This window comes from Sapajus apella, unplaced genomic scaffold (assembly GCF_009761245.1).
Source record: "Sapajus apella isolate SASKATOON/1434 unplaced genomic scaffold, GSC_monkey_1.0 scaffold11, whole genome shotgun sequence".
Taxonomy (NCBI): Eukaryota; Metazoa; Chordata; class Mammalia; order Primates; family Cebidae; genus Sapajus; species Sapajus apella.
This window is the reverse complement of record NW_022436951.1, coordinates 27,703,362-27,729,519: the sequence shown is the minus strand read 5'-3', so window position 1 is coordinate 27,729,519 and position 26,158 is coordinate 27,703,362. Positions and strand designations below refer to the sequence as shown.

General features: G+C 40.4%; 1 protein-coding gene across 6 annotated transcripts in view; it reads left to right on the top strand.

Moving 5' to 3' along the window:
- TRIO (trio Rho guanine nucleotide exchange factor) overlaps positions 1 to 26,158 on the top strand; it is a 368,044-nt gene that overhangs the window by 121,825 nt on the left and 220,061 nt on the right. For all 6 annotated transcript variants that reach the window (XM_032279085.1, XM_032279087.1, XM_032279088.1 and 3 more), the window contains exons 2-4: positions 7,104 to 7,178; positions 16,604 to 16,718; positions 23,401 to 23,593. In XM_032279085.1, the coding sequence (XP_032134976.1) occupies positions 7,104 to 7,178; positions 16,604 to 16,718; positions 23,401 to 23,593 (383 nt within the window). The remainder of the gene's footprint in view (positions 1 to 7,103; positions 7,179 to 16,603; positions 16,719 to 23,400; positions 23,594 to 26,158) is intronic.

The window sequence follows — 26,158 nt, the reverse complement described above, 5'->3', positions numbered from 1 at the left end:
CTCTCTCTCTGTGTGTGTGTGTGTGTGTGTGTGTGTGTGTGTGTACAGGTTAGGGGACGTATATATGTTAATAAGAGTGAGGTAACTCCAGTTCCAGAATGCAGAGTCAGAGGCATCCCCTGACAGGCTTTACATGGACATGCACAGACAGGCAGACGAATGTGTTCTTCATTCTGGCGTTAGGCAAACAGGATCAGTTTTCTCTGTGCATAGCTCTTGCCCGTCCCTGGGGATGCAAACATGAAGGGCATATCTGGGCACATGGTTTCTTTTTTGATTTATGAGATCGTAAAAAGTAGAGTCCCTTTTATAATACTACTACTTTTTGACTATCAACATATTCCCTTCCTTTGATCCATTAGTTCCATTGCACAGTTAATACATAATTAAAACATCAAACCTTAAGAGCTCCACAGATTGTTTCATTTACATTAAAAAAATATATTTGTTTTAAAAACTTTTTTTTGTTATGGTCTTTTTTGTTATGTCGGTGGTCTTTTGTATTTTATAAGATATTAAAACCAGAACTATTTTAAGTTGAAATTTCTTTAACTCCCTTGAGTTAATAAAAAATATACTTTTCTTTCTTTCTTTGAGGTATGCTGTTATAGGCTGTTGCTTCTAAACTTATGTGAAGGGATAAATTAGCCAATCCTACAGTTACAGCCATCAAGGTTATAGGTAAAAATTGTAATGCTATACCTGGAAACTCCGTTCATATTCTTGTGTGCTCTTGTCTGTGAACATGTCCATATTCTTGACATAAGTCTTAATGCATTTTATATGCATTTTATAAGTATGGATTGTGAATGATATATTTATGTTAAAAATAATAAAGCATTGTATTATATTTCGATTATTTTCACATATTAGTAAAAGTGAGGGTTATAACCTTGTATCTTCCTCCCACCCTTTAACATGTTCAGAGAGGATCTAGGCCCGTTAAAATGCTTCCTTCCTATGCATCACTTCTGGATGACTGCACAGCTAAAACCCTTGATAGCACAAACACCGTGCAGCCACGTGCTGCCGCTCCCTGTGCTGAGAGCGAAATCCTGCAGGCTCCGCAGCAAAGTGGCCGGCCCGGAGAGGGTGACGTCACCTCCCTCTGCGCACGCGCTTGCGTAGCGAGGGCGGTGCCTGCCAAGCTGGTGCAGATTTATCACCTTGCTCTTTGTGTGCAGGCGTGCGCGCTTGAAGTTTCCCTTAAATTAACTAATGAGTAAAATTTGGTAATTACCACCAAGACCCAGTACCAACAGGATGCTCCACCGTACTATTTAAACTTCTTTTTTCTGGTTGTTTAAAAATTCTGGCTTATTTATTAACATTTTTGTTGTTGCTGCAACCTGTGTTTTTATAAGCATGTAGGATTCTTTTTCTTTTATTTCCACCCCCCAGTCTCTTCCCACAGATGATTTTATCATTTAGTAAATACTAACTTGGAATAGCTGACAGGCAAATGAAACCCCTGAGTATGGGTGAGGAGCACAGTTTGCCTCGTGGGCTTGGCCGTCTTTAAAGGAGGAAACATAGTCAGTGCAGAACAGCATCAGTTCATTTGTTCAGCAGCTCAAATGGTCAAGGAATAACTGTGTTTCTTCTAGTAGATTTTACTGAAGAACCCATTTGACTAGTTTAATTTGAAGATTATGTAAAATTCCAGATTACTAGTGTCTGCCAGTAGTCCTGGGAAAACATAGGATTAAAAAAATAATTTGATTCATGGTTTCACTCATTTGATTCATCTTTCTGCCACTTACGTAAAAATATCATTTTTAACGTAATATGCTATATAAAAGCTTTTGCTTGTGAAAATATTTCTAGGGTGCTTTTTATTATAGATAAATTGGAGATGGGCTTGTTGTTCCTGTACTATTTATTGTTATTGTTGTCTTAAATTTAATGCCACAGAAGTGACGAAGTGAGTAAGCATTCTGGTCATCAGTGAGCAGCTTAGAAAGGTATTTGTCACAGTGCAGCACCTCTTTGCAGGGTCTCAGGATGAAAGATGAGTAATTGATTTGATCAGTGGGGCATTAGACAGTTGAAGTTCCAGACTATTGATTTAGTGAAAAGATATTTCCCTGTTGAATGATAACTTGAAGAATATTTCTTGTTAGGGCAGGGAGGTTAATATTCCATCTTATGAATATAAATCATACTAAGATTGAAGGCTAAACTATACCTAACTTATATTTCACAAACCTAAAATAGAAAGTACTAAGGAATTTTGGGCTTCTCGGGTAGGGGATCAGGGGCAAGATGCTGGAGAAATACATTCATTTGTTGTCTGAGTTCACTCATTAATTCTTTGATTCATTGATTCATCCATCCACCTTTCTTTCTCTTCTTTTTCTTTCTTTTTTTGAGACAGAGTCTCACTCTGTCGCCCAGGTGTGCAGTGGCATGATCTTGGCTCACTGCAACCTCTGCCTCCCTGGTCCAAGTGATTCTTCTGTCTTAGCTTCTTGAGTAGCTGGGCCTTCAGGTGGGCGCCACCACTCCTGGTATTTTAGTAGAGACGAGGTTTCAACATGTTACCTAGGCTGGCCTTGAACTCCTGAACTCGGGCAATCTACTTGCCTCAGCTTCCCAATTTATCTCTCTCTCTACCCAGCCATCCCACATCTGTTGAATGCCCTTTGCCATGCCCTATCCTAGGTGTCTAGGATGCGGCAGGGAACAAAACAGACCTGTCCTCTGGCAAATTGACTAATCTAGAGAAAGAGAGAACTATTCACTTGGTGGATAATATAATGTTTATTATTAAGGAATAGTGATTTGAGAGTGCAGATTTAACATTTATGCCCAGGCTGGCATGCTGTCGAACCAAATAGTAATTTGAAAGGTGGTAACAGAATCAGTTTTCCCAAATAGTATGCTGAAACTTGGGGTTGAGTTATTTTAAAATGAGTATATTAAAATCTCTAAACATTCCAATTTGTTTTAGGAAAGGCAGTTTTTTGTGTATTGACTTGAAACCAGAAAGAAAACCATCAAGCACCACCTGTATTTATATTGACAACTATAAAATCTGATTTTTAACCCAAGCGTGTTTTCCTCAGTAATATTCAACGAGTATTAATGTAAACATTCTGTACATACTCATTGTAGACTTGGTTCAAAAGGGTATTTGTTGCCTGCCTTTTAGGACTCCCCTAGGAAACATCTTCTGCACCTGGAGATAAGCCCCAGCTGATTCCATTCTTCCTGTTTCAGTGTTTCCTGAAGCTAGCTTTTCATTAGAGTCCACATTGGTTGCGGTATTTCATATAGTAGCAAAATGTGTTTCAAATTGTAATAGGAATCCAGTCTGTCTTTTATGCACAGTTTAGTATGGGCTCTGTGTGACTTAAAAATTATATAATTCAAAAAAATGGGCACAACTAAATGTCCTCTGATTTTGGCCATTTACCTTCTGGTTATCTCTTCTGAAGTTGCTCATCTTTATCTAGGCTTTCTGTTCATCCTAACTTTACCAAAGTTTTCTTTGTAGCACCCCTTCCGCCTATTTAAGTAGCATTGGCAAACCCCCCCTGGTGGCACTGAGAAGTAGAAATGTTGCTGATGCCTGGTCTTTGGTACAAAGATGAGGTCTGGGATCCCAGCAGTGTCTCTCTGTGGAGGTCTTTGCTGTTCCTGAACCTCTCTGTGATGGTGAGAAGTGTGTGCCTCCAGAGGACGGCCAGTGAGGGCAGCACATATTTGCTGTTGTTCAGTAAGTTTGGGAACCACAGCTAGATCCTTTAATGCATGAATGAAGAAAGCACTAGGAGTTGAGTCTTATCTGCCGTGTAATCTAGAATCTGTGGAATAGCACAGAAGCCATTTATTTTTAATTTTTAGAACGTTTTTATAGTCCCATACTGTTTTTATAAATAGCTCTTCAGGGCATGGAACACAGCCTGCCTTTTTGATCTGAGGAACTTTCATGGTTGGGTTCTTCCTGCTTTTTATTGAAAGTTACATATGATATATTTAATCTGGTTTTAGTATTTATAGATGCTTCCTGAGTCCTTTGCTTATTGGGGTGTGTGTGTGTGTGTGTGTGTGTGTGTGTGTGTGTGTGTGTTTTAATGGAAATGAGATCTAAAATGATACCTAAGTGACCAGCCACCACAATAACCACAAACTGTTTCTTTGTGTGGTTAGTTTTATATTTTTGCCCTTTTTATATTTTCTTTTCTGTTTCAGAAGTATTAACTGAAGGTTTAAATAAAATTAACATCTCTTTCAGTGATGTTCTACAAAAATATAGTAAAACTTGTTAGAATTTATATTCTGGTCTATGTGTGGGCATGTACATACATCACAATAAAAGTGCAGCACCTTTTCACATCAGTTTATCATTAATTCATGTATTTTTCTTTATCTAGAAAGACTCTGTCTTCCTTAATTTGGGGAGAAACTGAGGGACCCATAGGTTAACATAACTACAGCTCTGGGAATCGGAAGGTCACATGGGAGCGAGTCTGTGGCTCATAGGGGGACATAGGAAATTAAGACATTCACTGAATTCTGTTTTCTGCACCCTGTTTTCAAATCAATATGCTATTCCTCTTGTGAGGTGGCCTGGAATATGGCAGCTTTCAGTTCCATTTTCCATTCCATTGTGGGTATCAGTAAATAGGTGTGATTCAGAAAGTTAGCAGTAATTGTCAAAAATGCTTTGGAATGATGACACAAGTCACACAGCCCTCTATTGGGATAACAGCATTGGCATCAGGACATTCTTCTTGGTGATGACTGTGTGACTCACAGGTGGGGCTCTGTCTCTGTAGTGTAGGAGCCAGCGCTGCAGTAGGTAGTGACATTTTTCTGAGGGCTTTGCTGTGTCCTGGCCAGAGCATGTATGGGCCTGGGTGTGGGCTTGGGGGAATGGTAGGAAGCATGCATTTTCTCATCTGAGCAACAGGAGGGGAATCCTCCTTTCAAATACGTGTAGATTGGGATCTACAGCTGTCGCTTACTCCTTCCTAGTATTTCTATCATGTGATCTGTCCCCTCCTCCTTTGCCCAGGTCCCATAGCACTTTGTGCTGCATAATCTGCCTTGTTTTATAGGTGTTTGTCAGCTTGTCTCTCTAAGGGTTGCTGGGGAGCCTTAGTCCTCTTTGTATTGCAGTTGCCCAGTGCCATCTGTGTCTATGGCAGATGAAATCAGCCTTTGCAGACACGTTCAGTGAGTTACAGTGACTGGCAGTGAATTGCTGACTAGATTGCATCCATTCAAGAGTTTTGAAGGAACCCGAGGATGAAATTGCAGCACTCTTGCCTCAGATGTTTTGCCTTTTATAAATAGTCACTGTTTTCAAAGCTTGGTGGGTTGCCAGTGCAAAGTATGGTACATTGGAAATGAAAATGGCCTGGTGCTGTGGAGGCCTCAGCTCGGTTGAGTTTACCCATGACTGGCCGAGTAGTGCCACGCAGCCTCCCTAGGACCCCACGGTCCTCAACCAGATGTGTTTGCTGTGAAGTCTGTGGTGATTGTCAGTGTCATAGTGAAATCTTGTTAAACTGGGTTCATTATACACATGTAAGTGTTCTATAGGCAGGAACAATTTACATTAAGAAATCGGATCACACCACTGATTTATTCTTTGTTTCTATGAATGATAAGTTGTACAGACTTAATTCTGGTATATTCCTCCCTAAGGTACCGATTTTGTTGCTGCTTGTTTGCCTGCTTTCTCAGGCATCTAATTTGGCTGGGCCCGCAATACACGTTCTCTGTCTCTGCAGTGGGTAGCTACTCAAAGTTTGATTTAGATCTTTAATCCTTAGCAGAGGTGCTTGGAACTCTCCTGGTTCTTGTTTTAAAAGTTCCACATTGTTTAGTTGGGGCCCTGCCCTCAGGCTAACAGCCTTAATGATGGGATGTGTACCCAGGGTCATTTCCCTTTCCAGCTGTCTCTCCCAACCTTTGTCATTCTTCAGTGCCTGGACAGAGTCGTTTTTTATAAATGTTGCCTGTAGCAGGGCTGGCTGCTCAGGAAACCAAAAGTGAAATGTTCATTCTTTTACTTACAGTACTTTCCTTGCCTCCTAATTCCAAGTCTATATCTTGCTGTGGTTGGATCACCACACTAGCGTTTGCAATGCTTTTCTTGTACTATTTTGGCAAAAACAAATAATAATGGGGATGGGAAAGGGGTCTTTTGTTTTTTTTCTAGAGATTATTCTGCTAACAATTATACTTACTAGTTTTGGTAGGCATCCCTGAGCCTAGATTACCTCTGTTAAAGAGCTCCAAGAGAAATATCCCGAGTTAGTATGATGAGTGTGGACATTTTGGACCCCAAATTCCCATGTAGGCATTCACCCTGGTGAGCTGGGCTAGATGTTTTTGGGCTGCAAGAATTCCTTTTGCTTAGATGGATTTTGGCCTAAATTGCCTATTGTATGCTTCTTTTCTACAGTTTTACCACTGGGCCTTCTAAGATATTGGGAATAGGGGGAGAGTTGGTTTTTAGTGAGAAGAGGGACCTTGGCCACCTCTGAAGCTGGAGTGGCACTGAGCCATATGACCACATTAGCCATTGACATTCCTCCAGGGGGCATGACCCAGAAAGCCTGGAAGGAGAGAGCCAGTCCCCAGCTATTTATAATCCCCTCTCTCTGCCTTGCCACTGTATTTTTAACCAGACCTTGAAGTCTGACAGAATGAGGCATTGAGCTCCCCCTAGAGGTTTTAGGATGTCACAAACAGCAATTCTTATAAAGCAGTGTTGCTGTTTCCTTTTCTGGTGTCTATGTTAATCTACGTAAAAATGAAGATTTTGGTAAATAATCTGGACTGATTTCATATCCTGTCTCTTTTTGAGACCAAACTGTTATTGCTAGAAATCGCTGAGAGCGTTTTGGGTACATGAGCCTCTTGATCTATGTGCAAATCATTATTCAACAATCAAATAGAAGGAAGATAATTTCGTGATCACAGACTGTTCTTCATGGAATTTAAATGTTGTTCTATGATGATGTTTCTTAAGTTGATTTAATGGCTGTGGATAAAGCTGCTGTGTTGGCATTGAATAGAATGGTTAAGGAATTAACCGTCACTCAAGCAACCCAGTAATTTTATTTTCTCCTTCTGTATTTCAGGGTTTCGAAAAAACGATGAAATGAAAGCTATGGATGTTTTGCCAATTTTGAAGGAAAAAGTTGCATACCTTTCAGGTAAAGTCTTAACGTTCATCTCTGCTTTATCCAGCTGCTCTGACACAGTTTCAGAGTCTGACATCCTAAATGAACTCCCCTGCCACAACATGTAAAACCATTGGCATTTCTGTGTATTTTTAACTGCTTTGTTCTTGTAGCACTGTTCCAGAGAAATTAGTGCCCAAAGCATTTTCTTCCAGCTGGAAGGCGGCACATGATAAGTCAGTTAGGTTGGTGATCAAAATACGTTTGTTTCTGCCATTCAACAAAAATTTGGGTGTTCTGCCCCAAACAGTTAAGTAAAACAACTGATTTTAAAAATCCAACCATTTCAGCAAAAGTGGTGGGAATGGGATGGTATATAGATGGGTCCTGAATTTCTCACTTTTGTTTCTTGTACTCTGTAGCTACCCCTGTTGCCTTGTCTTTTGGGAGGTAGGGAAGCCTGCCTCTCCTTGAGATCTGCTCCGTTGTGGCTCTGTGGTCATGGAATAACTAGGACCCATGTTGTGGGCCATAAAGCCCTGGTGATTTCTGCCAGCTGAGTTCATTTTCCTGTAGACCCAGTCTTTGAGGCTCTGGCCCGCCTGCAGACAGACTCTGGGCCAGTCCCTTGAGCGTTGGGGCCCGTAACTGCCCTCTCTTCTGCACATAGACAGTCAGCGTTAGGCCTCCAGTAACTGCTCTCTCTTCTGCACATTGACAGTCAGTGTTAGGCCTCCTTGGACTGTCTTCTTGGGGTCTCCCTCCCATATGAACAGAACAGCCATTGGGTATTATACCTTTTGGGTACCAGTTCACTTGTTACAAAACAAAGATTTGCAACATTTTTCTGCTCTGTCAGAAAGTATATCTGTAGATTGTCACGTGCTTTTAGATGAATTTCCCTTGAAAACTTTTATCTTTCTCAAATAGGCATTCTATGCTGATCTGATGTATCCTCTTGAACACATTTCATTTTCAATTTATAACACTGCTAGCTGCTTTTATACGTTTTGGGTATCCTTTGGACATGTGATACTGCTATGTATTTAAGATGCAGCTTCCTATGGTGTTTTTGCTACTCTTGCTTTGCTTCATGTCCAGTAGTATTTCTTGGCCCCTGTTAATATGGTTTGATTTGGTGGGAGTAAATTGTGTATTTGGAAGGTTCTCAGAAGAGTGTAAGAAGTTCATTAAAAGAAGGTGCTTTAAATTGTTGGAACTACATGGGGAAAAACAAACTCCTGGCTGACAATACACTGAGTTTTAAAAGTAGCATTTATTTGCTCTTCTCTAATCATTTACCGACAAACTGCGTTGTAAGGACTGAGTCAGCCTTGTGAGCATGCCAGCTTTGTGAACCCCTGATTTTGTAGTTTACAAACAGATGTTAAAGTTAATATAACTAAAAGACTCTATTTATAAAAATTAGAGATATCTGTAAGGAAGGCTTAAAGCCAAGTCCATGTGTTTACCAGTTTTTAATTTTTAAAGTCTGGGTTTGTGATAACAGCGCCTGCTCCCTCTGACCCCTCATGTGTTTCTGAACGTCTTGTTTCAGTTTCGTCTTCCATCGGCACGTGGAGATAGACATGTGAAGAAAGGTGGAAGGTTAAGATTGGTGGGTTTTATTTGTATTCATGCTTTTATTAGGCAGTTAATATAGAATATATTATCAGGTGGCATTTTTATATAGTTTACGGTCAACGATAAACTCTACCTTTTAACTAATCAAAGAAATAAAATCAGCAGGCTTTGAGAGTTTGTCTTAAATATTTAATAAAACCTTAAATTCTGCAGGGTTAAATAAAAATGGATATCTTTGGTGGGGTGGGAAGTTTTGCTTTTATGACAAATTGGTAGGAACTGTTTAAAGTATTAGTGATAGTAGAGCTTCCAGCAGCATTAGCAAAATGACATTAGTAGGTGCCACCACACTTTTACGGTATACCTAATTTATGACCAGAACTGGCAATGCTGCATTATGAGCATGAGCTCATTGCTCTTTATTTTAGGCTTATTGTTATCTCCTTTAGGAAGGAGGAAAAGAAACCAATAAAATTAAGTAGAAACTGACTACTTGTGTTGTATTATATTTTTTGAAAAGTTACAAAGAATGAGTAAACTTTCCAAAATAAAAATTTATCTCTAACTCAGTTTTTTGTTTCTTTTTTATTGAAATCTCACATACCTTAAAACCCACCTTTCAAAAATGTGTGATTCAGTGGATTTTAGTGTATCACCAGGTTGTGCAACCATCGCCACTAATTCCAGAACGCTTTCATCACCTCCCAAGAACCCCATATCCACCCCAAGCCTCCAGCCCTGGCAGTCATTGATCTACTCTCTGCTCTGATGCCATTTTAAAAAATATTAGGAAATATGGTACCTTTGTAAAAACTCTCCATGTGAATGGCTTTTAGTAATTAAATCTAAGTAAAATGGCAAGGGCTTTGTAAAAGTAGGCCAAAAGATGAGTGATTTTAAAAGATACTTACTAGGTCAAGATCTCTAAAAAACCAGTGATAATTTTTTGAACTGGAATATTTCTGATGCTTAGTCTCTAGGTCTTCTCAAAAGTAATGCTCATTACACTTAAGTAAGATAGAACGTACTACTTCCTCCAGTTAGGTTGAACTCAGTGAGGTTAAATGTCTTACCTAACTTTGTGTTTGAAGTCAGAGGACAGTGCTGTGTTTGAATGTATTACCTTCAAAGTTCAGATGTTTCCAATGTGATGGCATTAAGAGGTGGGACCGTTAAGCGGCAATTAGGCCATGAGGGCTCCTCCCTTGTGTGGGATGAAGCCCATATAAAGAGGCTTTACCCTTGCCCTTCAGCCATGAGAGGACACAGCATTTCCCTTCTGCCCCTGGAGGATGCAGTCCTCACAAGACCAGGAACATTGTAACAGTGCCCTGTAGTTTGTATTGAATGGAGTTTGTGTATAATGGCATCTTACATATAATGCCAACTGTTAGTGTGGTTCCTGTGCCACTAGGGCTTGAGCCTTAGAAAATCTCACAACCAACAGAATTAAGAACACATGCCTTTCTGTTTGTTATGGAACATTTTAACATCAAAAGGAAATAAAATAATATAACAAATTTCCATGAACTCATAGACCACTTAGACAATCTTATTTCATCTATATTTCTACTTACTCTTCACTCTGGATAGTTTTGAAGTAAATTCCAGATATTATTTATAAATATTTAGTATATATCTCTTAAAAAGTGTTATAAAAAATCCCTGCAATACCAATAACCAACCTAAAAATGGAATGGAATGGCCCCGCTAATTTTTGTATTTTTAGTAGAGACGGGGTTTCACCATGTTGGCCAGGATGGTCTCAATCTCTTGACCTTGTGATCTGCCCCCCTTGGCCTCCCAAAGTGTTGGGATCACAGGCTTGAGCCACCGCACCTTGCCTCTTGATGAATCTCTTTTAACCTGTAGGTTGTTTGTGTCTTAACTCCTGATGTTTTAGGAAGCCAGGAATCCAGGTGTTTTCCTGTGGATTTTCCTGTGTTCTAGATTTTTACTGGTTGTTTCCCTGGGTGATCATTTAACATGTTTCACTTCCCCCGTATTTCCTGCAAACTTGGAGTTAGGTCTTGAGGCTTGATTAGAGTGAACCTTGATTTGGGAGGAAAAAGGGCAAAAATACTTAATGGGTGTGATTGTTTAGTTTTATAGGGAGTTTTATTGGCAGAGTCTTGTCACGTTTTTATGGTATTCATTGATGATTGTTGCTTAGACCTAGTATTTTTTTAAGAGTTGCAAAATAGTGATACTCTACTTATGTCCTTTCTTTTTCATTTATTAACATGGATATCCCGTAAAGAGAGATGTCCCATCACCACTTACTTGACTACCCTGAGAAAGAGTTCATATGGGAGAAGTAGGATAAGTGATTATAAGGAGCATTGGTTTTTTTTTTTTTTTCTGATATTTATTTCAAATGCATGATTTTAAATATACATAATGTTTTGATTTATTGCACATTTTCTCTCTTATGAAGTTAAAATTGTCCCATCTCTGTTCAATGGGAGCCTCTTCAAACTGGCTCCTAAGTTTTGCTTGCTCATGTGACAAGATGTTTCAGGAGCGTCTTGTATAATTCTTGCCTCAGATGTGGAATCAGCCATTTCTCTAAAGAGTCCTGGTCCCTTTTAGTGGGAAATAGTACAGGTTGCTAGGGATATCTACTGGATCGGTGGTTGTTTCTGTGTCTCTTTAGTGGACAAATCTAGAGGGAAAACACACATTTTAATGAAAAATAATATCATGACTTTATATTAAAATTCACAGTTCAAATTTAGGATTATAGATATTTCATTTTACTTTTTCAATTGTATATTGTGGATATCTGTTTCCTTCATCTAAAAATGTTCCTACCTTCATAGACATAATTACCTACTTATTTTTAACACTAATGATATTAACATAGTATGTGACTACCAAATGTAATTTGGCATGCTTCTTGTTGTCTTGGTCCTGGGAGTATATGCCACTAGGAATCCACAGAGCTATGAGTGAATTAGTTCCTCTCCACAAACTAGTTCCTCTCCATGTGGGTATGCCACCAACTTGAAACCCGGAATCATTTTATTTTGCTTTACATTTGTAAGGCTTAAAAATTCCAATTTGCTTCAGTTTTAAGTAAAATTTTTGTATAATTCTGCAGTAATAACTAAAGAATAGTTAAAAGTTAAGGTATGGCTAAAAAAAAATTCTAGTTTTTGTTTTTGGCTTCTCGACCCTGTGCCTTCTTAGAGGAAAACTTTTTTTTTTTTTTTAAGTTTTTGGTTTAATCTTTATGCTTCTAAAATATGAGTGGCCAGACCTGGTGGCTCACACCTGTAATCCTAGCACTTTGGGAGGCTAAGGGGTGTGGATCACCTGAGATTGGGAGTTAAAGACCAGCCTGACCAACATGGAGAAACTGCGTCTCTGCTGAAGGTACAAAATTAGCTGAGCATGGTGGCCCACACCTGTAATCCCAGCTACTTGGGAGGCTGAGGCAGGAGACTCGCTTGAACCTGGGAGGTGGAGGTTGCAGTGAGCTGAGATCATTGCCATTGCACTCCAGCCTGGGCAACAAGAGCGAAACTCCATCTCAGTGGTGGGGGGACAATTCTATTGATCTTTCCATCTGTTTTCATCTTCTCCCTAAGATAAACAGGAATGTAATATGCCTCATTTTCTATTCTTTGCTTGTTGTATTTCAAAGAATCTTCTGGAGATCATTATATAGCAGCACATAATAGAGTTCTCATTTCTCTTTACACTTGTGTATTACTCTGTACATTGCACAGATATTTGTGTGTGTGTGTGTGTGTGTGTGTGTGTAAAAGTATTGTGTATTCTTGTTAGCATCTGGCATAGTGGGAGCTGGCAGGGACTGACTGAGAAGGCAGGAATCGGTGGGACTTTTCTTGCAGGCTGCTAAGTCCTCTCAGCCTTCAGTAGAAATACTCCATGAGCCAATTTCTGCTTCTCAGGACCAGGCAACAAGAGGTGAGCCTGGAAGGTGCAGAATAGGCGAGGTGCTCGCCACTGGGCATCCTTTTAACAGAGTTGTATCATTTGATGGCACACTGAATAGACGTTAGCCATCGTTTCTCTCCTTTACAAACTATGTCTTTCAGAGATTTCCTTGGCAAGCGCTGCTTTTTATGGCCAGTGTGAGTTAGACTGTTCCTTGGGAGTTGGGAGTGAGAGATTGGACAGCGGCTGAAGAATAGTTTTCAGTGGTGGTCTAATCCAGAAATGGAAACAAGGGCTATGGAGAGAAAAATACAGTCAGTTCATTGAAATTGACGTTTTACTCCTCAAAGCAAGTATGCCTTTCTTGCAAGTTCTTTCTAAATAAGTGAAAGATGAGCTTCTAATTCATTTAAAGAGAAAGAGGTGATTGTGAATCTAGCTATTTATGTGGTCATCCCGGGCCACATTGTTCAAGAGACCAAGTCGCCTGGAATTTTAAGGAGAGGGAAAGGAGGTCCCTGGGTTTAAGGAAATAAGCGTCATACAGTCATGTATAGCTATAGAGTAGGACCCTTTCAACTTTATTTCTGTTATTAAAATAAACCTCAGTTCCCTTAGCATCCATAGGAATATCCATCAGGCTTTTCTGTTAACTGTTACCTCATAGGAGGCATTTTTAGTTAATGTTGTGTGGAATACGGAAAAAGAATCCCTTCAGCAAATGTTTGTTGGGTGCCAGTCTCACGGGGCGTGGAGAGTGTTGTGTATTCTTAAATGAGCAAAGGAAACAAAGATGCCTGCCCTCGTGGAACTTATGTTCTAGTGGAGGAGACAGACAAAAATAATATGTAAATTGTATCATTTCCTAGAAGGTACGAAGTGCCTTAGAGAAATAAGACTGGGTATAGGAAAAGAGGCAGGTTTATGTTAACTGAAAATAAAACGCCATCATTATGAACAAAAACAGTTTTTTTTTTTTTTTCTTTTTGACAAAGGCAGTATTTGGATAAACAGATAATTCTTAATGATCTGTTGTTCTTTGTTACATATATGAAAAGCTTCCATATATAGACATCCTGTGATGCTGGCAGCATTTCCTGTCTTTTTCATTTCATTGTAGAAACCAAGGCACTGACCTTCCCATCTATAAAATGAGGCCGACATCTGTGGCTTAGGGTTGATACCACACACATATGAGTGTATCCAGTAGGCGAAGTTTTTATGAGCTGCAGTGCTGTTATTTTTGTTAGTTTGGGAACAGGAACAGAACTTTGCACTTGTGACTTTTCTGCTTTATACCCAGATGCTATTTTCATTTGGGTACTTCCTGTGATGTTGGAAACTAACCTAAATCTTGGGGAATATAAGTTAAACAGACACCTGTGTAGTTGATTTTAAACTCCTTGAGGTTCAACAACCATGTTCCTCTGAACTATACCTCATCCTTTCTAAGATTTTTTTCTTCATACTTCCCTGGGGGAGGGGTAAGCAGAAAGCAATTGTTAACTGTTACACCATCTGTTGGAAGGTGCACCCTTAGCAGATAGATGAGCATGTGAAAAGATTCTTTCTTCAAGAATGATTTTTAAAATCATTCTTGAAGTAAAAATATCCCAGTGAATTTTCTGAAGTTCTTTAGGAAAAGGAAAAGGAAAATATTTTTCCTCTATCTTAAAATTCAGATTCAGGTGTATATAAGCTTTTCTTAGGACATGAATGAGAGCCTAAGTAGATGAACTTGCATGCAAGTCTTAGGATACTGATTGCCATTGCTACCAGCCTGGGGGAAATCTTTGTAGTTGAAAGTTGGAAAAGTATAGTAGAGACCGTCAAAACTTCTGCAAATAGTTGCCTTTAGTTCTCAGTCCTGGGAAGATGAGAATGGCCCTATGCGCATTGTGCACACCTGGCTGACTTCCCATGCAACTTTCCTAGATTGGCAGATTTTGGATTCTGCTTCTCACACCTGTGGTGGAGCATGCCTTGCTTGCTTGACTTCTGAGCTACGGTGACACAGGCGGAAGGAGAGTGTAACATGGGTCCCTGTAGAATCAAACATTATGCTGCATTTCAAACACATGTTAACAATTCAGAGTCGTGGTCCAGAAAAAATGTTAGATGCTAGCCTTCTTTTTACCAAAAGTGAGGGGAATGTTTTAATTCAAATAGCATGTACTATATTTTAAGTAATTCAGGTTTCTATAATATGTGTTGATATATGATAATTTCGATCAAGGAGATTGACTCTTTTGAAAGAATGAAAGATAGTGGGAAATGAAAAATATTGAAATTGTTATGTGTCTTATCTTGGGGATAAGAGGAATTCCAAAAAAATTAGAGCTATTGATATTACCCTAAAAATCATATTAGATATTTTAGAAGAACACTTGATAGTGGACAATACTGCTTCTCACTTTCAATCGTACCTTTCATTCATAAACGTTAGCCCCGTCAAAGGCCCAGGAGCCCATATTTAGTTATTCTTATGACATTTTTACTACTTTAAAAAAGAACTAAAGCCAGTAGTTCGCAAGATCATACACACTTTTTGTCTGGGCGAAGACCTAGCAACGACAAACAATGTTGAATAGTTCCTTCGTCTTTATTTAAGCTTTCGGAGCCTCAGTATCTTTGTAAGACTGGAATGATAAAACTTCAGCAGGGTCATTGTAAAATCACATCAGAACGTGTCTGTAGAGCACATGGTACCCTACCCGGATCTGTTGGTAACTATGATTGTTGTTACCATATAATACATAATTATTGGATTTACAAATAATTTAAGGCTTTTCTAGATTACATGGCTGAACAGTATATGTGGATTGCTTTAAGTATTCCCGATCAAAATGAAGTTTCATCATTATTTAGAATGTGTATGTTAGTCCTGGGAAATTATGAAAATCATATTGGTAAAATATATTTTTAAATTATCATCTTCTGCTGTATGTTTTTTGGCTTTTCTGAAAGGAAAGAATCTTTCTTTTATTTGCTTGCTTACTTTCTAATTTTACCTCTGCTGATGATTTTTGGTGCACAGAAAATAATGAAGAGTTTTGCATTGAGACTTGAATTTTGAGGTCTCCTGAAGAGAGATCATCAGAGCTCTAAACCTAAATGAAGGCTCCACTTGAGAAGGCTACATTTTCTTTCTCTATTTTCCTGACAACCCTGATGGAAGTAATAAAATAAATGTGGCAATTTTACCACAAGTGTTTAGTAATAACAGGCTGACTTGATTAGGATTGCATATGTTAACAAGAAATCCTTCTGACTGCCTGGCTGTCAAAGTCACATACTCTTGAGATTTTTACTCTTAGTGTGTGATAGAATTTTTCTAAAATCCTTAAGCTGATTAACTAAGTTAGCTTTAAAATTGCTTTATCATGTGGCTATCTCCCTTGTGCATGTGTGTCGTTCCGTGTGAGAGATTGGCAAAACCTGACTAGTGAGGGTCAGATGCCATCCGTTCCAGGTTATAAAGTCATCATCAGCATAGTTTGGAGAACGTTCCTTTCACTTTCCTTTCAACGCTTAGATACAATTTGGTTGGTAGGAAAGAAAGCGCTTAGAAAGCAGGGCGATGGGGAAGAATGTGGGGAGAGTGACACAGGGCAGGAGTGAGGGAGGTGGTTGCTCAGGAGAGTGAATGAAACACATGGACCTAACAACTTTTTTTTTTCTGTCTAAAACATAAAAACTGCAGAAAGGAGTTTTTTTCCAAAACATGGGAAGAAAAAAACAAGGCCATATATAGAAACTTTCATGTGGCCTGTAAAACACAGACATTTTTTTCCAAATCCTCTGAAGGGATGAAATGCCCTCACTGTGCCTCAGGTGAAACAAGGACTCCTGCCTTTTGCACATTTGTGCAGTTGCTTTAGGAGTAATTTTGATAGAGTGAATGGATGGTGACACCGGACTTTTGTCTTATCTTGCTTCTAAGTGTGTTCCTGATGTTTGTTTTTTAGGTGGTAGAGATAAACGTGGAGGTCCCATTTTAACATTTCCAGCCCGCAGCAATCATGACAGAATACGACAGGAGGATCTTAGGAGACTCATTTCCTATCTAGCCTGTATTCCCAGGTAAGTTCTGTGTTGCCTGTGCTTGTCACTGATGTCACAGTTACAACAGATGTGAAGCTGTATTCATTAGAAATCAGCTAAATGGTAGCCTGAATTCCAGGCAAAGTACTGTAGTATAAAATGAAAATCATTTTCTTTCTCCTTATTACCATTTTGTGACTATTGCTGTCTCATGTAAAACATTTTGGGGAGCAGGGACATGAAGGTAGGCGTTTTTTTTTGTGAAGAGCTTTGTGTGTTGACAGTGGATCTGTGATACTCAGCTGGGATTTTAGGATGTGGTGCCTGAGTTAGAAAGAAAGCCATCAGTGATGATTATAATACCATGACACCCAAGGGCTGGGTGATCAGAATTGGATGCCGCTTTTGATAATGCATTTCTACCTTCTTGGCGAACATGAGTTCTTTAAAAATAATCTCTTGATATGTAGCATGAAGTTTGTGGGGCATTAAAAATCTTTGTTAGCTAATATATTAGGCATGGATTTGGGAATCTCTATCAAAATTTAGGCTCCGTATAGTAGTGGGGATTTTTAGCATAGATACCAAAGTACACCCAAGAACAAGCAATGTTGTGTTTTCTGGAGAGTCCTCAAGTGGGGAGCTGAGTTACTAGGAGCTGGCCTCTGTGTATTCTTTAGGAATTTAGAATCCGTTTCTGCTCTGGGAATGTATTACTCAAGTTTTATTTGTAGATCTAGCTGACAACAGGTAGAGGAAATTTCCTCCTGTATTAATGTATTAGTTCTTTTTCACACTGCTGTAAAGAAATGCTTGGCTGGGCGAGGTGGCTTATGCCTGTAATTCCAGCACTTTGGGAGACTGAGGTGGACAGATCATGAGGTCAGGAGTTCAAGACCAGTCTGACCAACATGGTGAAACCCCATCTCTACCAAAGATAAAAAAATTAGCCAGTGTGACAGCGTGCACCTGTAATTCAACTACTCAGGATGCTGAGGCAGGAGAATTGCTTGAACCCAGGAGGCAGATGTTGCAGTGAGCCAAGATTGCATCACTGCACTCCAGCCTGGGCAACAGAGTGAGACTCCATCTCAAAAAAAAAAAAAACCAAAACTTGAGATTGGGTAATTTATAAAGAAAAGTGGTTTAAATGGCTGGGGAGGCCTCAGGAAACTTACAATCATGGCAAAAGGCAAAGGGGAAGCAGGCACATCTTCACTTGGTTGGAACAGGAGGAAGAGAGTGGGGGTAGGGGAGCAGGTGCCACACACTTTTAAACAGCCAGACCTCATGAGAACTCCATCATGGGACAGCAGGAGGGGGATGGTGCTAAACCGTTAGAAACTGCCCCCATGATCCAGTCAACTTCCACCAGGCCCTCCTTCAACATTGGGGATTACAGTTCAAAATGAGATTTCGATGGGGACACAGAACCAGATCACATCAATTAATACCTCTATTTAATTGTTCCAGTTATATTCTGGAAAATATAATACCACTCTGATGTAATCTAAGGATACAGTCATGCCTGGAATAGGAGATTTGGTGTCTGTTGCAGGTTGGAGGGGTGCCTCTCTATGAGGAAAGGGTAAGTCCTCCTGTGTCTGAAGGGGCTCAGTGGTGGCCATGGTAGAATGAGAGGAGGTGTTTTAAGAGACTAGATGAGGACGTGTGAGAGAAAACTCGGCCATAGTACGGGCTAGGCTACTGATCATGTTTCAACAGAGTGATGTAAGATGGTCAGTAACAGTGTAACGGGTTTCACGGGTCAAGGTAAATGGAATAGATTTAACACAGCACGTGGTTCATGCCACCCTTAACCTATGTAGGTTGACACCAGTGGGAAAGGAAGCCACGCCCCTTCCTAACAGGGCTGCCTGTGGCTGACAGCAGTCAGCTTTTGGTCTTGATAGTTTTGATGGAAAAAGAAATACAAAGGACAGCATTAAAAAAAAAAATCACTGCCAATCAAAATGATACTTGTCATATAGTTTAATACAAAACTAAAGTTGAATTTGATATTCATGTGATTTAAAAAATTTACATAATTTGGATACTATATAGTGGTAACTTTGACAACTTGGTTTCTGGTCTTGAAACTTACGTTAGTAGTAAATATTAAAAATTATTCATATTATTGATGTAAAAAATTGGTTCAGGGGCTGGGAGCGGTGGCTCATGCCTGTAATCTCAGCACTTTGGGAGGCTGAGGTGGGCAATCACCTGAGGTCAGGAGTTAAAGACCAGACTGACCAACATGGAGAAACCCTATCTCTACTAAAAATAGAAAATTAGCCGGGCATGGTGGCCCATGCCTATAATCTCAGCTAGTTGGGAGGCTGAGGCAGGAGAATTGCATGAACCTGGGAGGCAGAGGTTTTGGTGAGCTGAGATCACGCCATTGCACTCCAATGGGCAACAAGAGCTCTTGATCTCGGCTCACCAAAACCTCTGCCTCCCAGGTTCATGCAATTTTGAAACGCTGTCTAAAAAAAAATTGGTTCAAGCACATTTTGGGTAATCTGGGAACCACTTTCCTTGTGGAAAATTGTGAGAATACACAAAAATAGAGAGAATAATATCATGAACACACATATAGCCATCACCCAGCTTCAGTTTTTTATCAGATTTTGCCAATCTTGTTTTTCTCTAATTTTTCCACTGGAGTATTTTATAACAAATCCCAAACATCACATCAGAAACACTTCGGTTTGTAGGATGACCCTCTGGCCACTGAACAGTCACTTCATGTCAGTGCCTAGGTTTGCGTTTGCATTTACTGCAGTCCCAAGTGACAAGAAGTGCCATTTTGCTTGTCCTTGATTAATGAGCAAATAAGAGAGGTGGAATTAACATGTAAATGATGCATTTGCCAAGTGGTAATGGAGAAGGATTTCAGAGTAGGCAAAATAGGAAGAAGTGACCACACAGAGAGTCCTCTCTGGACCCTGCCTCCCTCCCTCCCTCCCTCCCTCCCAGTCCTGCAGGCGCTGCCTCCAGTGAGTGCATAGCAGCAGGAGTGGTTTTTGGTTTTCACCAAACAAATTATGTGATACAGATTTTGCCAGGCTGTAAAAATCATCAGCAAATTACAGGTGTGTGAATTTCTTTGGACTCGCTTGTGTGTAGTTTGCAGGTCTGATGGTTTGTTGTTGTAGCAGAGTGGTATGAACACAAGGCATTTCTACACAGCCATACATTTGTGTGTGTGTCTTGGGGCCTATGAGACCTGTTGCTGTGTCCACTGCACCCACATGCTTCTCAGATTTGAAGGCAGCCCTCTGGCCATTCCTCAGCTAGACAGTCCCAGGGCTGGTGTCATATGTGAAGGGAGAGCATGGGCCTCAGAATCAGACTGACTGTGCCCGGGGACACATGACTTCACCTTCGTTGGTTTCCTGATCTGAAAATGTGATAATGACGTGTACATCTTGGGATCATTGTGAGTATTAAGTTAAAATTATTCTTATAATCCTGCACGGTGCTTGGCATGCAGTAGCTCGCTCAGAAATAGTGCAATAATTTTCTGATTTCATATTCGCCCTTCTGTTTTCCTTTTGACATGATTTCTTAAGGGAGGTCACGCTGTTTTTCTTCTCCATGCCTTCTAGATTGTCTGTGTCCCTCACAGTTCAGCAGAAACTAATCTCAGCAGCTGTGAGTAGTTTGAGTATTATTGCTGGGGTCGCCCCTCCCTGCCCTTTAAAAAAAAATTGTAGTATCAAGGTGAGTTCATAAGATTAATTTGCAATGAAACTTTCCATTAACTGTGTGTAGAAGAAATAAGAAGCAGCAGCAGTTCTTACTGATGTCACTGCAAGTCCTGCACAGTGACATTAATCTTGGAATGCCTCAAGGTGGTTGTTTCGCTTATTGCTTGAATTGTATTTAATACTAATTATGTTCTAGAACATTCTGCCTTCTTTAGAATGATTTATAGTTGCTAAATATTAATACATAAACCACTCTTACTCCTTGTTGTCCACTAATGAAATGATACGAAGACTTTTAATTGATTCATTCATGAATACTTCTATAAAAAGATACTTTCTTCACCTGGAAACTAAACAAGTAGAATCTCTCTTTTTTAGGGACCTGTGTTGAGAAGGGACCTTAATTTTATGTAAATTTTCTTTATCTCACAGCTAAACATGAGGCTCTTTGGTAAAACTGCTAAAATAACTGGTTAATAAGTCACATTTCCCAAAGAACAGTGTCTTAGGTGGGGGAAGGGCTTGGGGCCCTTCTGTAGGCAGCTGTTTATTAGATGCTGGTAAATAGGACCCGGCTCTGGGGCTGTTTACAAGTCACTGCTCCCTTGATGATGACTGGCTTTTAACTTGATAAAAACAGATGGATTGAAATGCTGTGCACTCCCAGTCCAGTTCATATGCCATTTTCCTTACTTAGGAAGCTGCTGGGTGGGAGCAGTCTGATCACGGAGGAAGGTGAATAGTTAATCCTTCTGTAAACTGTGCAAGCTCAGTGTAGCTTTTGGTTTTGTTGTTCTCCCTTGTTCCTGTTGTTAAGCCTGGAGTCATTCAGGATTCCTTTTAAGCTTCTTTCAAGTAGAGGGGCTTTGTTGTTTATGTGCATACTGTGTAAGGCCATGTTAGGAGAAAGACAGGCTGCAAGGGAATTTTATCTTGATATGGTGAAGACTGATGGTTACAGTGTAGTCTACCAAATAGCAACTAGTAAAACAAATAAAACATACTGCTGCTGTTTTACAATCTCCTGTCTTTGGTGTATGGTAACAGAATATGTGAATCTGGAGTAGAATGCCTTAGCAGGGCAGCGGGCTTCCTTTGCAGAGCTCTTGACCTCCAGGGACCTGCCTCTCCCTGCCTAGGCTGCCCTCGCCCCACTGCCTTCGCGGCCCTGGAGTTTCTGTGGAATGGAATCTTGCAGGATCATAAACCCCAGTAGAGCCCAAGGAAGTTGAGAATGCTTAATTTCTGTAATGGGACACTTTAGGAGACATTTCTGGGAGTCCCATTTGCCTCTGGGTTTCATGAAGGAGGTCAGAAAACAAATGTTTCTTCCTGTTACCCAGGATCTAATTGGGATGTGGAGGAGAAGTGATAGCATGAGGAGTATTTGAATGTGTTTCAATTTACGTCCCTATGGGATAATTTTTAGAAGTTCATCACATCATTCCTAAGCAGTTTTCAACATTTGGATGATAAACTATGCAGGCTGCTGGATCTGTTTTCTCTTCCTGGTTTTAAACACTGTGCTCCTCTGACTGTGAGCTGCCCTCTGATTGGGTTCTACTGCTGGGCTCTAGCTGTACAGGCATTTTTTGGGGTGTTTATGTGATACACCCTCTTATATTGATGTAGATGTCATATGTACTTTGCATTTGTAAAATGTGGAAAGCTAGCTACTCTGATAGTCTGAATCAAGATATGGAAGGGAATAGGGTGTGAGCGTGAATTAGTCGGGATGGGGGTGGGGGCAAGGTTAGGGGAGTGAGCCTGTGCAAGAGCATGAAATTGGTTTTAATTTTGAATTAATTATTTTACATTAATGATAGCAATTTTTCAGGTTTTTAATTTACTCTAGTTTTTTTTTTTGGGGGGGGGTGCGATTATCCAAAGCAGAAAAATGTCAAAGGTCTTTTCTACCGTAAGGTACGTTTATGTATTTATGTCTGGGGAAAACTGCATATGCTTATTGAGTACCTGAAGGTCCTTGGTATACTTCCAAAAAACACCTTGCAAGCATTTGTTGCGTGGTCACTGGTGCCGGCCTCAGCAGCCGGCGTAGACTGTCAGACCTCTGTGTGACAGTGAGGGCTGCCGTTGTTCCTTAGCTGTAGCCCGTTTGGAAGCTTGTATCACTGAAGTTGTAACCAAGTGAAACTACTATTTTTAAACCTGTGTTTAAGGACACCTTGCCTCTTCTTGCTCATTCTTTATTGCAGATTTGCATTGTATGTATTTCCTGTATAGCCAGTGGTTGACACTTAATAAAATTCAAAGCCAGCAATTTTTTTTTTTTTTTTTAAACTGCAGTAATGTGGAGAGGAAGAATATAGTGACTCCTAGCACTGTCTTGATGTGTGTCAGAGGCCAGGAGTGTTAGCCACCCTTGCTACCAGATAAAGGCTTAGTACAGTTGTGAAACTAGATTTATCCTGCAGAGCCTGCCAGAAGGGTGCCAAGAACTCTCGGGGATGGGTGAATGGTGTGGAGAACCCGCTGAGATAGCTTCAGGGCCAGGATAGGGTGAAGGGAATAGAATGGAACATTAGAAAGCTCTCACCGTTGCCAGCCACGTGGGTGGGGGGTCATTTTCAGCACCTGAGGTGCTGGGAGTCTTGGGGTAACTGCTGTCCACAGGTCTCTTCTGCAGGCTGTCAGGGTTTTTACCCGCCCAATGCTCCCTGGAGACCTTTGCCCACAGGAGTGACTGGAGGAGTTCATGTAATCAGTTAATGCACCAAAGGCAAGAGAAATGGGCATGGTGGCTGTTGTTTTCCTGAAAAGAAGACAAGATGCAAAACCATTAGTACAAAATTGAAATCTTAACAGGTTGTGTGGGTTGAACATGAAGCAGAAGGGTGAGAAGGAGCTGAGCACAGTGTGCTCCTTCCTTTGCCTCCGCACATGTCCAGCAGGGAGGGAAGCCAGGTCTGTGGCACCCAGGAGGACTCTGAGCAGACAGAGCGGCAAGAGGTGCAACACATCTTCAGCCGTGTTTTCTTTCTTCACAGCGAGGAGGTCTGCAAGCGTGGCTTCACGGTGATCGTGGACATGCGTGGGTCCAAGTGGGACTCCATCAAGCCCCTGCTGAAGATCCTACAGGAGTCCTTCCCCTGCTGCATCCACGTGGCCCTGATCATCAAGCCAGACAACTTCTGGCAGAAACAGAGGACTAATTTTGGCAGTTCTAAATTTGAATTTGAGGTAACTTCCCCTGTGTGGCCAGACCCACTAAGGCAGTTGGTGTGGTCTACTAAAAGCTGTTGAGGCTGATGAGAGGTGTTTTTTTTTTTTTTTTTTTTTTTTTTTTTTAAGACCACATATTAAACAGGAGCTGCATATCTTATGAACATGTGATATGTAAAATTAGTTATTGCATGAAATAACAGAGGTGTGTTCATTATCTGAGTGGATTGTTTTACCCACATGGGATTAGGTTTCAGGTCCCTGGGGTTGGGTGATGGGCTGTTGAGTTGTGAGGCCTTGGCGGAGAAGCTTGCTTGCTGCCTTGTATTTCACTTGATAAACAGCTTTACCAGGCAGCACAGTGGCTTTGCACGGTTACAGATTCCTTCTCCTTGCCTCAGCCCTGGAGATGAGGGAATGTTAGGGAGAATGTTAGGGAGACAACTTCAGCGTCCTTGAGTTTCAGCTTGTCATGGATAATGGAGAGAATGCATGTATTAAGATTCTCATTTCCGAAAATGAAGATAATTGTGTTAAAAACTGTGCAGCGCCCTGAATTCAGTTACACAAGGAAGATTGTGGTCTTTAAGTGGTTTAAAAAAAAAACCCATCAGCCCACTAATTATTTTCCTGCCCACTGTAACCTCCTCTTCTTAAGCTACCAAGGTCCTTACAAGGCCTTCGGTGCAGTCAATTTAATGAGATGATTATGAGAGGAAAGTCTTCCTTCCAGCAAGAAATTCCATTCTTGCTCCATTCTTGAATAAGATTTTAATATTTTCTAATCATGAAATTCCATTCTTGCTCCATTCTTGAATAAGATTTTAATATTTTCTAATGAGAAATGATAATTTTTGGTTGAGTAGATCGCTTCCTCTGGCAAGTCTGCTCAAACATTAGGTTTTAGTGGATGTATTCATGTGTTTTAAGGTAAAGAGCAATAATAATATTAAATATCACATAGTGTTAATTCTTCAGGTTATAATGCTATACTTCTCAGAGTGTTTTCATAGTTTTCAAGTACATGACTTGGATTTTAAAATTTCTTTCCATAGTACTCATTTTTGTATCCAAAAATCTAAACTCAGTTTTAATTTAAATTTGAAACTGCTCAGGATGTTTATTACATTTCATCAGAAAGGTAAACCCAGTAAGCCATTACCTTCATAGAGAATAGGAAGTAATTTTGGAGGACAGTTTATTGGATCTTAGTTATTTTCTTGATGCAGAATTTAAAGGGTGTTGTATTTAATTATAAGTGTTTTAAGTAAAAATATTCGTCTGGCAATAGCATTCATACAAGTTTTTGCCAGTTTACGTTGGATCTCTCCCTCTGGGCTCTTAAAGGTACCAGTTTTTCTATGGAACTTGTTAAATTGTTACCAGCCTCTCTCTCTCTGCTAGTGAGATTGCCTCTATGGAGATTATTAAAAGTCCAGCAAACCACAGAGGAATGGGCCTATGGTGGCATTGTAGGCAGAAGTGCTAGATCAGGAGTCATCCCTCTTTTCTAGCTCTGCTGCCTTCTGCTGTTTCTTTTGCCAATCAGCACACCAACCCAGCCCTTCTGTTTTCTCCTTTACATTTAATCATCCTCCCCATGTTTTCCTTGTGGCATATTAATATTAATCACCTTATCACATCATGATAAGGTGAGGTTAAGATTTCTTGCCTTGGCCAGGCACAGTGGCTTATGCCTGTAATCCCAGCACTTTGAGAGGCCAAGGCAGGAGGACTGCTTGAGGTTGGGAGTTTGAGCTCAGCCTCAGAAACTTTGCAAGATCATGTCTCTATATTTTGTTTTAAAAATTAGCCAGGTATGGTGGCACACATGTAATTCCAGCTACTTGGGAGGCTTAAGATGGGAGGATGGCTTGAGCCCAGGAGTTCAAGCTTACAGTGTGCAGTGATCGCCACACTCTACTCCAGTCTGGAAGACAGAGCAAGACTGTCTTTAAAAAAAATTAAAAAGGCCAGGCATGGTGGCTTATTCCTATAATCCCAGCACTTTGGGAGGCTGAGGTGGATCATTTGAGGTCAGGAGTTCAAGACCAGCCTGACCAATATGGTGAAACCGCATCTCTACTGAAAATACAAAAATATTAGCCAGGCATGGTGGCAGGCGCCTGTAGTCTCAGCTACTCGGGAGGCTGAAGCAGGAGAATCCCATGAACCCGGAAGGTAGGCGTTGCAGTGAGCCGAGATTGCATCACCGCACTCCAGCCTGGGTGACAGAGCAAGACTCTGTCTCCTTCCCGCCAAAAAAAAAATATACACACATACACACACACACACACGATTTCTTGCTTAGACTGTAATTGACTAAAACTTTGTCGCTGTTAAATTGCAATGTAGTAAAGATTATATACAACTCTAGGACTGTTCAGAATCACAGCAGATTATTTCAATGAATAAAACATTGCCTCTGTTCTTAGCTCTGTCAAATGAGCCTCTGCCAGCTTTCTTGCCAACTCTTGAATATTTTCCAAATTTTTATAAAGTCACTCATATCCTATCGTCTGTTACTTGATGGGCAGTGGGGTTAGGCTTAGGCAAGATGAATGATACAGTGGTCTGGTTGGA